At 45.7% G+C, this 18,090-nt stretch overlaps 1 protein-coding gene across 10 annotated transcripts in view; it reads left to right on the forward strand.

Moving 5' to 3' along the window:
• The window catches only part of SLC2A9 (solute carrier family 2 member 9), a 196,763-nt gene that overhangs the window by 91,476 nt on the left and 87,197 nt on the right, over positions 1–18,090 (forward strand). For 9 of the 10 annotated variants that reach the window (XM_081812617.1, XM_081812615.1, XM_081812614.1 and 6 more), the window contains one exon: positions 5,052–5,197. The exons of the other annotated variant lie outside the window; for it this stretch is intronic. In XM_081812617.1, the coding sequence (XP_081668743.1) occupies positions 5,052–5,197 (146 nt within the window). The remainder of the gene's footprint in view (positions 1–5,051; positions 5,198–18,090) is intronic. 10 annotated transcript variants of the gene reach the window in all.

An 18,090-nucleotide genomic window follows, 5' to 3' on the forward strand; every position in this document is an offset into this window, starting at 1 on the left:
GGCTTACGGTTCAAGAGTTGGTATGTGTATTTTTCTGCTGCCGCTCCTCCTTGGGGAATTGTCTTAGGGATAAAGTACAGACTGCACTCTCCAAGGTGGCAAATGCTACATCTATATCGACACTCTGACATTTTCATTCCATTAAAAATGAAACTTGAACACTGCTTTACCTCATATACACAATCAATCCCACGTGGATTGTAGCTCTAAAGATAAGAGGTAAAACAGTAAATATTCCAAAAGATAACATGCAATATAATCTTTCCACCATTTTAGGATAGGGGAAGATTTCTTAAACAGGAGAGAAAAGCACTAGTTTAAAGTAAAAGAATTGAAAAATTGGAGGACGTTAAAATTAAAGACCTCATACAAAAAAAAATCAGTTAATGAAAGGACGAACCAGAGAGCAGAATATTAGCAGTGAATGAAATTGACAAAGGGCTCATATACAGAACACATTAAGAACTCCTACAAACCAATAATAAAAAGACAGAAAACCTCTTACAAAAATGGCTAAGAGATGGAACGGGTGTCTTCAGAAAAATGGCCAAAAGATACATAAAATCATATTAGTATTCCTCAAAACATTAAAAATAGAACTCCCCTATGATCCAGTAATGACAATCCCGGGTGTTTACCTCCAAAATACAAAAACACTAGTTCAAAGGGATACATGTGCCGCTACGTTTATAGCAGCATTATTTACAAGAGCCAAATTACAGAAGCAGCCCGAGTGCCCCTCGATAGATGAATGGATAAAGAAATGTATTTCATACATCTCTCATAAAGGTGTAAATTGGTGTGATAATTTAGGAAAATTGGCTTTATTAAAACTGAACAAATGTATCTTATGGTTGCAATGTATATATAAACTTGCATGAGTGTGCCCTGGAAGACTTGTGTAAGAATGTTTATGGGGCACTATTAGTGTTAATCCTAAACCGGAAAGCACCGGAGTGTCCATCAATAGGAAGGCAGATCAAGTGTGATATATCACATGTTGGAATACCACACAGCAATAAAAACAAACAAATTACAGTTACGTGCTACAACATGAATGCATTTCACATCCATGAAAAGCACAACGAGATGAGAGACAAAAGCAACACACCCCTTATGATTCCACACACGGAGCTTTGGTGAAAGCAGTCAGGCTGGTGGTGATCTTTGGGGAGAAGGGGAGGATGATGATTCTGAGGAAGCGCAGAGTGGGGGGCTTCTGGGGTACTGGAGTATAGGTCGATTCTTGACCTGGGTGAGGTTGCACAGATGTGTGCATTTTGTGATGATTCCCCAGACTGCACTGTGCAATTTAAAGATATGTGTCATATTTTCGTTTTCAAAAGTTAAGACTGTCATATTCAGTAAAATGCTTTGGACTGGGCTCAAGTTTTTCCGCACTCCGGTGGGAAAATGCACATTTCCAGTTGTCCGTAAAGGGTCTCCTTCAGCCTCTCTGATTCCCCTGGAGAATATTTTCCGAGGTCCCTTCTGCTTTTCAAGAGCTTAGAGCTGCTGCTCCAATTGGACTCTGGGAGGAATCGGGAACCTAAGCTCACCCCGTGTGAGGGAGTGTGCCCCTGCCCGCCCCTCGCGCACCATCAGGCCCCGTGCCCCGAGGAAGGGGAAGGCCTCGGAAGCTGTAGCAGGCTCAGTACATTGGAACTGTTGATGTTTTAGCTAAGAACCGGGGGCATGCTGCCCTCTGCTCGCTGCTCGGAGTCGCTGCCCACCGGGGCCTGCTCCCGTGGACCACAGTTGCATCCGAGGACCAGCCTGGCAGGGGTGTGCAAGTCCCAGCCACTGGTGCCCCACCGCTCGGCCTTTCTGCAGCCTCGATTAAATAAATAACAGTAGAGTGACAATGGCATGGGGACCCATTCAGTACATGTCGATCAAGCACCTGTCCTGGGGCTGGCACTGAGTTTTCATGAAGCTTCGCTGTGGCTTCTGGTGGGGAAACCGTGGTAAAGTAAGTAAACCAGACTAGGTACTTTCAGGAAGCGCTAAGTGCTGGGAGGAGCTAGGACCGGATGCAGAGACAGAGAGCGCTGGGAAGGGGCCGACTGCAGCAGGTGGTCAGGGAAGGCCTCAGTGAGGAGGTGCGCTGCTCTCCTGGGGCCACAAACTGGGGCGCCTCGAACAACAGAAGTGATGCTGTCAGAGTTCTGAGGCCAGAAGTCCAAAACCGGAGGGAGAATCTGCTCCGTGCTCTGCCCTCCTGGCATCTGGCAGCTGCCAGCCGCCAGCCACCCTTGGCCTTCCCTGGCTTGTGGCAACACCACTCCAGTCTCTGACCCCAACTTCACATGGCCTCCTTCTCTGTGTCTGCACATGGCCTCTTAGGAGGACCCCAGTCACTGGACTTAGGGCCCACGCTCATCCAGGATGAGCTCACCCTAACTTGATTACCTCTGCAGACAACTTCCAAATGAGGTCACGTCCGAGGGGGTGGTGAGACAGGAAGCCTGTCGGGGGCCAGTTTAGGGGGCTCTGACAATCCAGGTTCCAGATAAAAATAGCAACAAAGGCCAATATCCCACAGTCAGTATGCACCCGGAGCGTCCAGTAAACCCCAAGGCTGGGGCCCCTGGGGAGGAAGGGTGGCAGGGGATGGGGGTCATAGGTCGAGAGAAGCCACTCAGTGGTGTGGGACGCCTGGTGCAGCAGCACGGGCCTTGGATGACCTACCCCCTGGTTTGCCTGGGACTCGGGGCGCTCCTGGTGCACAGGACTTGCAGTGCTAAAACCAGGACAGTCCCCAGCAAACTGGGGGGTGGCGGCTTTCGTGTAGACCCCCTCCTCATTCACCGGCGGTTTAGCCACAGCATCTCATGTTGCCCTGTCATTTCGCAACAGGCCGGTAAGAACAGTCACCATTTATTGACAGCCTGCTGTATGCCGGGCCCTCTGCTAAGCATTTCACACACATTCCGTGTGTGCCCGGCTCCCGTATGAAGGAGGTATTATTACCGTCCCATCTGTGGCCACAGACCCTTCATCGTGACCATGCCACCTCTTTCCCACAGCCCTATCATTTCTCATTCGTTTTTTGAGGGACGATTAGCCCCAGTGGGCCCGAGGAGCATCAGGGAAAGGAAGCTGACTGTTATTAAGTGCCTGTCAGGTGGCTCCACGTGCGGCCAGACCCTGACATGTAATAACGTCCTTCCCACTGCACCAGAAATAGACAGCAATTACTACCCTCATTTTTATAGGTGAGGAAGCTGAGACTAGGAGAAGCTAATTGACTTGATCAAGGTCACCTGGCGAGGAAGCCAGGCTCTGGGACTTGAATCCTCGTACGTCTGTCCCTCGGTTGCACTGGCCCCTCAGCAGCAAGGTGCCACGCTGGTCCGTGGTCAGCCAGTTTTTCCACGAGCCCAGCTGCTCTCAGTGTGTGTGTTTACGGTAGAAACGCGAATCCTCTGGCTTATGGTGTGACTTTGCCGCTAATTCCCGTTTCTTTGTACCTTAAGCATCTTTGCCTTTCTGGTGAGCCAGGAAAAGTTATTCTGGGCTGAGATGCAGTGAATGAGATCCTCAGCTTATTAACTGGGCCACGTATTCCTTCTACTAATTTTTTTTGAAGGAAGCCTCCCTGACGGTTAACAACTGGGGTGCATATCAGCTTCACTGGAAGCACATTGATTGGTACCCAAAGTGTTTCGGGAACCATGCTAGAGGCATCAGGAGGCCAGGGCAGGAAAGAAATGTTTGATGCCTTCACAGTCTGGTGGAAAATTAGACAGTAAGAACTAGTGCCGTCAGCACTGCTTTGCAGGGCCCTGCACGACGAGGGAAGCATGGGGCCGGTCCAGTCTCAGGCCCCCAGCAGTCCTATGAAGTGAGGCTCAGTTCTCATCCCCATCTGTGGAGAGGGAAACCGAGGCTGAGAGACCCTAACTCCCCACCCAAAGCCTCATAGGGAGGCCGTCTGCGCTCCCAGCGTGCCATGAGTCAGCCTGGGGCAAGTGCATTTGTAGATGTTGGTAGGCCTGTGAAGGGCTTTGAGAATGGCCGTGCCCAGCTGCAGGTGGAAAACTTTCTTGAAACTGACAAGCACTCTATAAAATGCTGTAAAATGGGTAATACAGCATCTGCCTGACCTGAGTGCCATGATTTACATCAAGAGGCACTGATGTAAAGCTAGTGGGAAGAGCTCGAGTTCGAGAATCATAGACCTGATCTCTTGGGCAAAATAATCCCTTTGGGCATCTCTGGACGTCACTTGGTGATTTGGGAAAGTCACTCCATCTGTGCCTCAGCTTCCTCATGTTTAGAATAAGGATAATAATAGTACATTTACTTCAATGAGTTATTACAAAAATATATAATATACATAAAGAGATAAGAAGGATCCCTGCTACTTGGTAAGCACTAGATAAGTTGTCTGCTAACACCACCATTACCACACACTGACACCTCCTCCACCAACACCTTCACCTCCCTCACCGTCACCACCACTATCACCTCCATTACCACCATCACCACCACATCCTCCTCCACTACCATCACCCCCACCATTACCACCATCACCACCACCACATCACCACCATCACCACCATCACCATCACCATCATTATCACCACCATCACCATCATCATCACCACCATCCCCACCATCACCATCACCACCATCATCACCACCATCCCCACCACCACATCACCACCATCACCACCATCACCACCACCATCACCACCATCATCACCACCATCCCCACCATCATCACCACCATCACCCCCACCATTACCACCAGCATTACCACCATCACCACCACCACATCACCACCATCATCATCTGTTTCCCTTTCTATGAAATCTACCTCCCAGCCATACCTTATGGATGACATGAAACAGGGCATGTGAAAGCATCGGCCATCTGTGCAGATGCTGGGAGTGGTGTTGTGGCTATCCTGCTGTTCTTGAGAGGGCACGGCAGAGGGAAGGGCTCTGACCAGTCTTCCTTGAGGAGGAGGGCCATCTCACTGCCCAGGGTACTCCTCCCTTGGAGAAGACAGCCCTCTCACGGCTGCCATGCTTCTTTCACAGGCATCGCCCTCAGTGCACTCCCCATGTACCTGAACGAGATCTCGCCCAAGGAGATCCGTGGCTCTCTGGGGCAGGTGACCGCCATCTTCATCTGCATTGGCGTGTTTGCCGGGCAAGTGATGGGCCTGCCTGAGCTGCTGGGAAAGGTAAGTGTGGCTCGCCTGCCCACCTTGACCCTTCTCACTTCATGCCATCCTCTCAGTTCCCTGTGTCCCTTCCAGGACCAAGGGTAGTCGGAGGTGAGCCTGCCTCCAAAGTCTCGTCCCTGTGTCTCGGGATTCCTAAGCATTCAGGCCTTTCATTTATTATTGGAGAACAGTTGTTGAATTCCTTCGATTGCATTTTTTCATTTTTTTTTAGAACATAAACAATACATAACAAATGCAAACCTTACAGAATGTTCAGATCCACCCACCCAATAGCTATTGTCAGCAGCTCAATTTGTATTTATTGAGGTTTTCTTCTTTGCTTATACAAACCTATATAAACATATGTAGTTTTTAAAACGAAACCATGCCATGCACATTGTTCTACAGCTTGCTATTTTCATTTACTAAAGCTGGGACATCTTTCCAAGATGTTTTGCTTTGTTCTACCTCACTCTTTCTTTCTTTCTTACATAAATATGTGGTTGCACAGTCTTCTGTTTTGGGAAGTGGGAGGGCCTGACTTGGAATCCCAGTTCAACAGTTTACTTGTTGTGTGGCCTTGGCAAGGAGGAAAGCCTCACCCAGGGTGGGGAGGGTGGGATCAAGGAAGGCTACCCAGAAGAGGTGGTCTCTAGATGAAGCCATGAAGCTGAGCAGGAGTTAGTCAGGTAAAAGTGGGGTTTGGAGAGAAGACGTTGCAGAGAGAGGGGTAACAGAAGAAAAGGCCTGCGATGAGAAATGGCCCTGCCAGGATTCAAGTACCTTGAGGGCTGAGGGGAGAGCCTGTGTGGGGAACGTGAGAGGTGAGGTGCCTGTTCATTGAGTCCCAGTAGATTTCGTCCTGGTGCACTGGGGAGCCCAGTGGTACTTGAGCAGGGGAGTGATGTGGCCAGGTCCAAGTTAGAAGGTGGCTCTGGGGGTAGGGATGGTGTGGACATGTGGACTGGGGCGGGAAGGGTCGGAAGGGAGGGGAGGACCCGGCAGAGACTAGAGAGAGGGACTGAGGTGGTGGCCCTGGGGAGATGGGGAGGGGATGGAATCCCAGACTTGCTGCCTCCCTGTCCCACCAGGATGAGGGAAGAAGAGCCTGGCCTTCCCACGCACCCTGGAAGATTGGAGGGAGTGAGGAGATGAACCACTGGTGATGGTGGGATGTCCACTGCCCTGCATGGTCTGGTGCTTGGACAGAGCACATCTGGCAGACCCTGTGAGCTGCACCCCTGCAGGGGGAGGTGGCAGTTGGAACAGACATGACAATGCGCACATCACACAGTACTGATTTTTTATGCCATCCAAACCCTCACAGCTTCCCTGTGAGTGGCTCACCTCTGCAGTTGTGGACGTGGAAGCTGAAAGACGTGAGGTCGAAAACTGACTCCTATAAACATGGAGCTGAAACCAGGCCTCCGGTCTGTCTGCTTCCAGACCCATGTATGGGGCATGTCTTACACAGCTAGGAACAGGACACGCTGGGCTCCCTCGGAGTGTAAGCAGGATTCTGACACTGATTCTGATGTGCTGGTTCTTTCCCCACATCAAACAGTTCACACCAGCCAGGTGTCCTGCAATTCAGCTCAATTCTGACACCATCTACCTGGACACAGTGTCAGACCCCTGGGGTCGGGGCTCAGTCCCACGAGCCTGTCCCCACTTCAGATGCCAATTGCAAGTCCAGGTTGTCACCTGTGCTTCTGATCAACTGGCTATAAATCAGTGGTTCCTACGATCTCCTCCTTGGGTTTGGTTAACTGGTTAGAGCAGCTCACAGGACACAGGGCCCCAATCTACTTACGAGATTACTGGTTTATCATAAAAGGATAAAACTCAGAACCGCCAGATGAAGGAGACACACGGGGAAAGACATGCGGAGGGCAGGGAGGTCCCTGCCTTCTTCGCAATGTCACTCTCCCAGAATCTCCCATGTTCACCAACATGGAAGCTCTCCCAACCCCATCCTTTGGGTGGGGGGAGGGTTGTGGAGGCTTCATTACAAAGGCAGGGTTGTTGAGATCATTTTGGCGACTGAACTCAATATCCAGCTCTCTCCCCTCCCTGGAGATTTCAGGTCACTTGGTAGCTTGGCTCTGATGGCATCCGACCCCCATCCTTCGACACTGTCCAAAAGTCACTCACTAACATAAACTCAGGTGTGGCTTAAAGGGGTCTTTGTGAATATCAAGACACCTTTATTACTCTTTTTTTTTAAAAAAAGATTTTATTTATTTATTCATAAGAGACAGAGAGAGAGAGAGGCAGAGGGAGAAGCAGGCTCCCCGCTGAGCCAGGAGCCCAATGTAGGGCTCGATCCCAGGACCCCGGGATCATGACCTGAGCCAAAGGCAGATGCTTAACCATCTGAGCCACCCAGGTGCCCAACACCTTTATTACTCTTATCACTTAGGAAATTCCAAGGGTTTTAGGAGCTCTGTGCCAGAAATGAGGAAGACCAAAGATATGTTTCTTTTTATAAATCACAGTAAGACTGTAAGAGCTTAGGTAGGGAGAGCACAGGGCCCCTTTATGCCTGAGCCTTCGTGACCCTAGAGCCAGCTTCTGCCTCATTCAGGGAAGGATAATAAGCAGAGGAATCAAGCATGGCAAGACAATGGGAGCTGGATGACATTTATCACTTAAAAATATTTTCCAGTATTTCCTAATGCTTTTTATTGTGTTAAAATATGCATAAGATTTAGCATTTTAACCATTTTGAAGTGTATTGCGTAGGCCTTTTTTACACTTCACCTGATCCAGGTCACTGCAGAAGCATCTGCTTCTCATCTTTCATTATCAACCCTTTTGGGTTACTATGGCCACAGTTTTGTTTTTCTCTTTTGCAAAAGCAAAAACAACTCACACTTTACATCTGTGATTGTCACATGCGTGATGATTTCTATAATTCATGTGAGCATGGTGGAAATAGTCTCCTTACCAAAGTGAGATCCCACATTAAAGAGACTCTTTTGCTTTTTGTTTTTAAAATATTTAAAAATTGTAAAAGTCAACATAATTGTGTGACAAAAATAAAAACAATGTAACAATGACAGCCTCTGTCCCTGAAATGTAAAAATGTGGTTTTTTCTTTTTAAGATTTTATTTATTTATTTATTAGAGAGCGAGCGAGAGAGAAACAGCATGAGAGGGGGGAGGGACAGAGGGAGAGGCAGACTCCCCGCCGAGCAGGGAGCCTGATGCGGCACTCGATCCCGGGACTCCAGGACCATGACCTGAGCCGAAGGCAGTCGCTTAACCAACTGAGCCACCCAGGCACCCTAAAATGTGTTTTAAAGTCAACAAATATAGGACTGTTGTCCTCCCTGACTAAAAAAGTAAACAAATATCTGCCTCCATAGAGGCTAAGCTTTTCTCTTTCAAGATAAGTTCCAACTCCTCATCGCACTCCTCAAATCAGCGTCAGGTCCTTCCTGCGGCTGGGAGCCTGTCTTAGCTCAGGCTGGGCAGCTTCCAAACAAGACAGTTTGTACCCCTCACAGTTCTGGAGGCGCGAAGTCTGAGATCAGGGGGCCAGATCTGGAGAGAGCCCACTTCCTGCCATGTGGGCCGCCGCCTCCTCAGCGTGTCCTCAAATGGGGAGAAATCCTCTTTTCCAGGTCTTTTCGGATAAAGGCATTCATCCTATTTGTGGGGACTCTACCCTCACGACCTAATCACCTCCCAGGGGCTCCATGTCCTAACATCATCACCTTGGGGTTAGGTTTCAACATGTGAATTTGCCGGGGGGGCGGGGGATGCAAACATTCCATCCGTAACAGTTCCCTCGGTCTTTCTTAAACATCTGTCTTGTCTCTTCATTCACTCACTCCTTTACTCATTCGGCACATTCTTGAGTACTGAGTTGGACGCTGGAGTTACAGCTTTGGGCATGTACATAAACTAGGTATATTCTGACGTTTATGATGCTCATGGTCTGCAGGAACCGTGTGACCCTGGGCAGGTCACCACCTCCGTGAGCCAGAGTCCTCCTTGGTAGCAGGCATGCTTGCAAGTCCCACGTCCCCAGGCTCCACTCCAACATGACTTTCCCTGGGGAACATCTCTGGCAAATAATGACACTGTTCAGCATGTCCCCGGAACAGACACCTTACGCAGGAACCTGTCCCATGCTATCATTTCTGTTTGCTTCTGCATCTTTTCCCTCCGGTAGATCTTGTCTTACTGATGTGTATGTATGCGAAATCCAGAGGTTGCGAGTTTATTCCCTCATTCAGCAAATATTTAGAAAGCTGCTCTGTGCCACATGTTGGGCTGGTTGCTGGTGGCCATGCACAGAGGAGATCAGACACCAGGACTTCCCTCTGGGGAGTTCACAGGAAAGACAAGTAACCAAAGATCACCAGCATGGTGGGGGAAAGGTAGGGCCCTGTCCTAGAGCAGGGTGCCAGGAATGGTTGGTTTTCCTGTAGAAGTGACACTGAAACTCCTGCCTTGAGGATTAGTAGGATTTACCCACGCCAGGCTGATGGAGGGCGAGAGAGGCAGAGGCGGGAGTGTGTTCCAGGTAGAGGGGACAGTATAAGTGACAGCCCTGTCATTTGTGCAGAGGCAGAAGCCCCAGGGGGACTGGGGCACTGAGAGGGAGAGTGGGGGGGGCACTGGAAAGGTATGCAGGGGCCACATCCCGAGGGGCAGGAGGTCCACGTACTGCGAGTACAATGAAGGGTGGGCAAGATGAGGGGGTTCGGTGGGCCTGTGGAGCCTGGGGGGACATGCCCTGTCCAGTGGGAACAGCTACTGCTGTTTCCATGACAGATACTGGGCTACAGCTGGTAGATTTTCTGATTTCCAAGAGAAGTTAGAATCCAGGTATTTATGTCGTATTTCTTGATTTTTAAACATTGGAAACCAGTTGACCTTAAAAAAACAACCACCTTCCATTTGTGGGCTGGACCCTGCCTGTGGGCGACTTTTCACACCTTGATGGCGAGCAAGAGCACCTGTGGGGGCTTACCTTTATTCAAGAGCCCTGAGCAGTCATCCACAGGTGCAAGTAAGGCAACAAGAGGATGCGATATGCGCTTGAGAAAAAGACGCCTGGTGGCTCAGTCAGTTAAGTGTCCAGCCCTTGAGCTCGGCTCTGGTCTTGATCTCGGGGTCATGAGTTCAAGCCCCACCTTGGGCTCCACACTGGGCGTGGAGTCTACTTTAAAAAAAAAAAACTCAGGCTGCTGTGTGGAGAGAATATTAGACCACAGCCAAACCCAGAGAGACCGCACTGGTCCAGTGGGGAGACGGGAGCTTGGATTAGAGTCGTGGCAGTGGGCACGGGTTCGCTTGGTGAGTGGTGGGGCGCGGTGTCCAGGGGAGGAAGAGTCAGGGTAAGTCCTGGTGTCTGGCACATCAGCCAGGTAGAAGGCTGTACTAGATGCTGAGATAGGGAGCCCTGGAGGAGAAGCAGCTTTGCAGGGGACGAGATGACAAGGTCACTGAAATGAACTGCCCAAGTCACAGAGCAACTTGAAGGCAGAGCTGATTTGAGGACCCAGGGACCTGGCTTCCCAGGCAGGGGTACCCCCCACAGCAACCAGGCTCGCAAGCCTGGTGCTGACCAAAGGCACAGTGCCCAGGCCCGCCTCTGGCCCCGAGCCAGCTAAGAAGATGGCCCATTGCTCCCCAGAGGCTGTCTTTTCCCATCAGGTTGGATTTTTCCACAGTCTTGGACCTGGCTAGAGGATATGTAACTCAGTAAATGCCTTATTTTCAAAGCCATGCTCCAGGAAGATGGATATTGGGCTTCTGGCACAGGGAGGAATGTCCGATGGAAACTTTTATGCATCTCTGAGGGCATTTATGATACTCTGGCTACGTGAGACCCACAGTTATTTCACCTGAGTGTCAGAATCTCATTCTCTCTGTTTTCATCGTATTTCTCATTTATCTTCAAAGACAGAGACAACTGAGCTTGTGAGAGAAAAAAAAAAAAAGGTAAAGAGAGCAGGACTGTGTTTCCATGCAAGCAATTGCTTTGAAATGCAGGGGCTGGAGGAAGTAGTGGGAAGACTTTAATAACAGACCGCCAGAAGGCAAGACAGGGAAGTGAATGTAGGAATTAACACTTGTGCCGCGAATTTAATCAAAGACACATCATAAAACATGTGGGAGTTGAACATTTATGTGTCATTTTATGCTTCCAAAGGATATTTTAAAAACATATTAATTAGCTATTTCTCCTGCATTTGAGAAAGAAGAAAGGAACTTGGATGAAAATTGTAGGCAGAGATGCAGGAAGACAGGGGGACCACGTGGGGCCATCACTGCGTGGTTCATCTGCCTGGGTGGGGGCATCCTTTCTGGGTGAGCTAGCAGGCCAGGACAGACCAGGGGGTGCTCCCAGTCCATCATTGTTCTCGGGGCACACACTTCACATACCACTTACATCCGTTTTGTTCTTTTGCAGAAATATCTTGTGCTCAGCTCAGAACATTTGAAAAACATAAAGAAGGAAGTAAAACCATTTGAAATTCTGGCATGTTAGGGGAGGCAGGTACTTCGAGTATTTTGCTCTATTTCTTTCTATGTTTCTATATATCTGTTATGCAGTAGAGATTAATACTGTACCTAGCTTTGTGTTTTGCTTTTAAAAAATCACCGCCATATCAAAATCATTTCTGTATCTCACTAAAGATTCTTTATAAGCACACTTGTAAAGTGGCGTAAATAAACGTTCAGCAACAGCATCGTATTCCATCACAAAGGTGCACTGTGACTGTTGTCCATTACTGAATGCCTTGGCCTTTTGAATTTTCACTGTGAATAATAACAAAACAAATACCTCTTTCATAAATCTTTTTCTTTGAAGTTTGTTTCTAAATTCCAGTTAGTTAACATACGGTGTAATATTAGTTTCGGGTGTACAATATGGTGATTCAGCACTTCCGGTGCTCACCACGGCAAGTGCACTCCTGAATCCCCATCACCTATTTAACCCTCCCCCCCATGAATCTTTTAACTCTTTCCTATTAACTTACTTGATTTTTATGATTATGATGCATCCATACCGTTGTATCCAATATGGAAGAATGTGGAAAATAAGAACATTAAACTATATTTTACCATTTCTGGATAAAGATTCTAACAATTTTTAATTTTTCTTGCCATTATTTTAATCATATAATCTTGCAACACACACACATTTAGTTCATTTTTATATGCTGATTATATTGCAACATTATGTTGTGAATAAGGCATTGAAATTATTTGGCATGATAATTTTAATAATTGTACAGTACTTTATGAGTTACCATAGTCTGTTTCATTTTTCTTTTATTTTCTTGTAGTTTGGATTGTTTCCAGTGTTTATTAGTGAAACGCTGCAATTTGAAAACTTGAGATGAACAATCCTCACCATAAATCATTACTCAATTCTCTAATTATTCATTCCAGAAATGGAAACAGTAGGTCAAAGAATATGAATTTATTTAAGGCTTTTTTTTATGTTAAATTAGCCACTGTATAGTACATAATTAGTTTTTGATGTAGTGTTCAATGATTCATTAGTTAAGTATAATACCCAGTGCTCATCACAGCACATGCCCTCCTCAATACCCATGATCCTGTCACCCCCTCCCCCCACCCACCTTCCCTCTGAAATCCTCAGATTGTTTCCTGGGGTCCATAGTCTCTCATGTTTCATCTCCTTCTCTGATTGCTCCCCCTTTGGATTTCCCTCCCTTCCCCTATGGTCCCCCGTACTATTGCTTATGTTCCACATATGAGTGAAACCATATGATAATTGTCTTTTTCTGTTTGACTTACTTCACTTAACATAATTCCTTCCAGTTCCATCCATGTTGATGCAAATGGTGGGTATTCATCCTTTCTGATGGCTGAGTAATATTCCATTGTATATATGTACTTCATCTTCTTTATCCATTCGTCTGTTGAAGGTCATCTTGGCTCCTTCCACAGTTTGGCTATTGTGGACATTGTTGCTATGAACATTAGGGTGCATATGGCCCTTCTTTTCACTACATCTGTATCTTTGGGGTAAATACCTAGGAGTGCAATTGCTGGGTCATAGGGTAGCTCTATTCTTAACATCTTGAGGAACTTCCACACTGTTTTCCAGAGTGGCTGCACCAGCTTGCATTCCCACCAACAGTGTAAGAGGGTTCCCCTTTCTCCACATCCTGGCCAACATTTGTTGTTTCCTGATTTGTTAATTTTTGCCATTCTAACTGATGTAAGGTGGTATCTCATTGTGGTTTTGATTTGAATTTCCCTGATGGCTAGTGATGTTGAGCATTTTTTCATGTGTCTATTAGCCATTTGTCTGTCTTCTTTGGAGAAGTGTCTGTTCATGTCTTCGGCCCATTTTTTGACTGGGTTATTAGTTTCTTGAGTGTTGAGTTTGAGAAGTTCTTTATAGATCTTTGATATCAGCCCTTTGTAGTGTCATTTGCAAATATCTTCTCACATTCCGTGGGCTGCCTCTTTGTTTTGTTGACTGTTTCCTTTGCTGTGCAGAAGCTTTTTATCTTGATGAAGTCCCAAAAGTTCATTTTCGCTTTTGTTTCCCTTGCCTTTAGAGACATGTCTTGGAAAAAGTTGCTTTGTCCAAGGTCAAACAGGTTGCTGCCTGTGTTCTCCTCTCGGATTTTGATGGATTCCTGTCTCACATTGAGGTCTTTCATCCATCTTGAGTTTATCTTTGTGTATGGTGTTAGAGAATGGTCGAGTTTCATTCTTCTGCATGTGGCTGTCCAATTTTCCCAGCACCCTTTATTGAAGAGACTGTCTTTTTTCCATTGGATATTTTTTCCTGCTTTGTCAAAGATTAGTTGACCATAGAGTTGGGAGTCCATTTCTGGAGTCTCTATTCTGTTCCATTGGTCTATGTGTCTGTTTTTGGGCCGATACCGTGATGTCTTGGTGATACAGCTTTGTAATAGAGCTGGAAGTCAGGCAAGGCTTTTTACGCATACTATCAAATTTTTCTCCTGAAAGGCTGACTTCCCCACCAGCAGTGCTCAAGAGTATCACTATACCTTTGTCATCCATAAGCATTTAAATAGCTCTGATATCTTATAGGAAAAATAATCACATTGTAATATTATTTTGTGTTTGTTTATTAGTGAGATTAGATGTTTCATAAGTGTGTTAGTTTCCTATTGGTGCTATAAGAAATTACCACAACAGAGGGGCACCTGGGTAGCTCAGTCGATTGATCATCAGACTTGATTTCGGCTCAGGTCCTGATCTCAGGGTCGTGAGATTGAGCCCTGAGTCAGGCTCTGTGCTCAACGGGGAGCCTGCTTAAGATTCTCTTTCTCCCTCTCCCTTTGACCCTCCGCCTGCTCACATGTGTGTGCACTCTCTCTCTCTCTCTCAAATAAATAAATAAATCTTAAAAAAGAGAGAGAGAGAGAAAAGAAGTGACCACAACAGAGACTAAGATGTATTCTCTCATATTCCTGGAGGCCAGAAATTCAAAACAAGTTTCACTGGGCCAAAATCAAGGTGTCAGAAGGGCTGCATTCCCCCCGGAGGCCCAAGAGGAGAATCTGTTCCCTGCCTCTTCTAGCGCTGGTGGTTCCTGACACTCCTTGACCTGTAGCACGACACCCTAATGTCTGTCTCTGTGTTCACATGCCCTCCTCCCTCCTCTCTGTGCTCACATTTCCCTGTGTCTCCCTCGTCTAAGAATACCTGTGATTGCACTTAGGGCCCACCCAGGTATTCCAGGACAGTCTCCCCATCTGGAGATCCTTAACTACAAAATCGTTTTTGCCACGTAAATTACTCCCGGGTTTAGACTGTGGATATCTTCTAGGAGGCCCTTGCTGGGCCAACCACAATGAGCTGGTTTCCAAATATTTCTTCTGTAAATGGTCTGTATAGTCATGCATCTTCCTTACATGGCTACTGGGATGTTAACCATTCTCTTAGTAACTTTTACAATCTATTTCGCTATTAGGGATAGTAACCCTTTGATATATTCGTGGCAAATATTTTTATGGCTTTTCTTTTTTTACATTTAATTTCCCTTTCATTTTCAATGTGTGGATTATAAAAACATTTTATGTAGAAAAGTCTTTCTTTTCCTCTGAGATCTCTTCCACTTGTTTTTAGCTTATAAATTTTTTTCCCTCTCCAGAATACAGCAAATATGCATCTGTATTTACTTGTGGATCTTTTATGGTAACAGTTTTGCATTTAATTCTTAAAATCTTTTGAGTTATTATAGAATATGGTGTGAAGCATTTAAAAGTATCTTGTTCCTATCTCTCTCCCCACTTTTCCTAAGCTACTCATTAATTCAGACAACCTTTTCCTTCTTGATTTTTGAGGCTTCCTTACCACACATTACTTTCATGACACGTGAGTTTCTGCTTCTGGGCCACCCCCTCTCTGTCACCCTCGTGTTTCTTGCGAGGGCCTCCACTGTGTTGCTTTCATTATTGTCACTTGAGTATATATTTCATGTTCCTACCCATCTTCATCTTCAGACCTGTGCCAGAAACATTCCCTTGTTTGTTCCTCCGTGGGAACTCTGAATCTTTCCTCATTTTCCAACACAAACAACAATGTCATTGAAGTTTTGATTGGAATTGTGTTAAACTGATTCATTCATTTGGACCCAATCGACAGTTTTTCCTAATTGATTATTTCCATCAGGAAACATGCCACGCCCCCTCCACATTTAGATTTTCTTTCCTACCACTGAGGTTTTTTTGTTGCTGTTGCATTCCTAAGAAATAGAATCTAAATCTCTAATTAATTGCTTAGGATATTTTGTATCATGTTGCTGCTATTGGAGGTTTTCCATTATGGTTTCTAACTGGTTGTTAAAATATGGGACAGCTGGGGCGCCTGGGTGGCTTAGTCGGTTGAGCATCGCCTCTTGATTTTGGTTCAGGTCATGATCTCAGGGTCATGAGATCGAGCCCCAAATCGAGCTCCATGCTCAGTGCAGAGTCTGCTTAAGATTCATTTCCTCTCCTTCTGCCCCTCCCCCCCAACTTGTGCTTGCTCTCTCTCATCTCTCTCTCAAAGAAAAAATATGGGAAAGCTACTGATTATGTGGGGTAATCTGGAACTCTCTTGCTTTCTCATAGTTTCTGTTTATTTGTTTGCTTACCCAGACAATTTACATGAATGATTATTGATAACATCTGCAGAGACTGATAATTTTGTCCTCTCCTTTCTAATAGTTATGCCTCTTATGTCTTTACTGACATTCGTATCTTCTTGCATTGGCCAGGTTGTTAACAGTGTTGACTGTAGGGGACATCTTCGTTTTTCCTAATTTATTGGGAAACATGTTGTGTTTCACTATTGGGCATGTTAATTTTTATTAATTTGAAATTGATATTATTTATCCTGGTGAGGAATTATCTATCCCATCTTGGTTTTTATAGACTACTGGCAATGTGTAAAATATCTTCTGATTTTTATTAAGCTATTGATGCTTTTCTTTTACCTGACAATCATTTACTGGGTGTGTTGTAATATTAGAATTTCTTATATTAAATCATCCTTCCATTCCTGGGATACATCTTCCTTGGTGGAATATGTTTATATGTTGTTAAATTTGATTCATTCATATCTTGTTTAGAATTTATATACTTAGGTCCATAGATGAAATTTGTCTAGAGTTTTTAATGTTTTTTATCTTTTCATCTTTTGTTCTTTCTAGAGCAGTTTCTGTAACATTAGTTGGTAGTTAAAACATCAAAAGAACTCACTAGTAAAACAGTCTCAACCTAGTTTTTCAGGAAGAAATTCTTTGAAGAAACTTTATCAGCTTCTTCTTTAATAATCTAATCTATTTTCTCTTGAGTCAATTTTGTTACTTTCTGTCTTTTTAATTAAGTTATATATTTCATTGACACTTTCAAATATGTATGCAGATATACATACAACTATGTAAGTTTTAACATCCTCCATGTCTATATGTCTTCTCACTCAATTTAGTTCTACTTACTGGATTTTGCTCTCCCTCTCTTTTTTTAAAACAAGATATCCAAGTGGTTGCCTCTAATTTTGTTATTTGACAGACTAAACTCTGTTATTCACTTTACTGCTTTCCAATTTTATTAATTTCTGCTTTGTTATTATTCATACATTTTCTATGAACAGAGATTTGCCAACATTCCCGAGATTGTCATATGCCACTTTCTCAATGTGATTGTTTTTTAAATAGTTTGTCATTTTTATTTCATATTCAGAACAATTCATTATTTCGAACAATGTTCTCAATCCTCAAGTAGATGTGACTTTGTTATTGTCACTCATTGCCAGTTTTGTTTTGTTGTATAAAGAGAAAGTAATCCATTGTGTCTCCCATTCTGTGGCTGGTTTGTGATCCACCTGGCTAAGCATTCCATGTTTGCTTAAGGACAGTAGCTCTTTCTTATACCATTATACCCTACAGACCTGGCATTACAAAATGATCATTATTTAATCACAGCCATTATTGTTGATCTACAAAATACAAAGGATCTCATGCCAGAAAAAATTCCCCAGGAGATTAAAAAATGTGATTCTGTAACAGAAGAATGAACTCCAAAGGGAGGGTCATGGAACAGCTCCAGCTGCAGCATAGTACAGTGTGGTACAGTGTGGTGTGGTGCAATGCAGTGCAGTGAGGTGTGAGTGGTGCAGTGAGGTGTGGTGCAGCGGGGTGTGTGGTGCAGGGAGGTGCGGTGCAGTGGGGTGTGAGTGGTGCAGGGAGGTGCAGTGCAGTGGGGTGTGAGTGGTGTAGGGAGGTGCAGTGCAGTGGGGGTGTGAGTGGTGCAGGGAGGTGCAGTGCAGTGGGGTGTGAGTGGTGCAGGGAGGTGTAGTGCAGTGGGGTGTGAGTGGTACAGTGAGGTGCAGTGCAGTGTGGTGTGAGTGGTGCAGTGGGATGCAGTGCAGTGGTGTGTGAGTGGTGC

Source organism: Leptonychotes weddellii, chromosome 2, assembly GCF_054177405.1.
Source record: "Leptonychotes weddellii isolate Sample4059 chromosome 2, ASM5417740v2, whole genome shotgun sequence".
NCBI classification, from domain to species: Eukaryota; Metazoa; Chordata; class Mammalia; order Carnivora; family Phocidae; genus Leptonychotes; species Leptonychotes weddellii.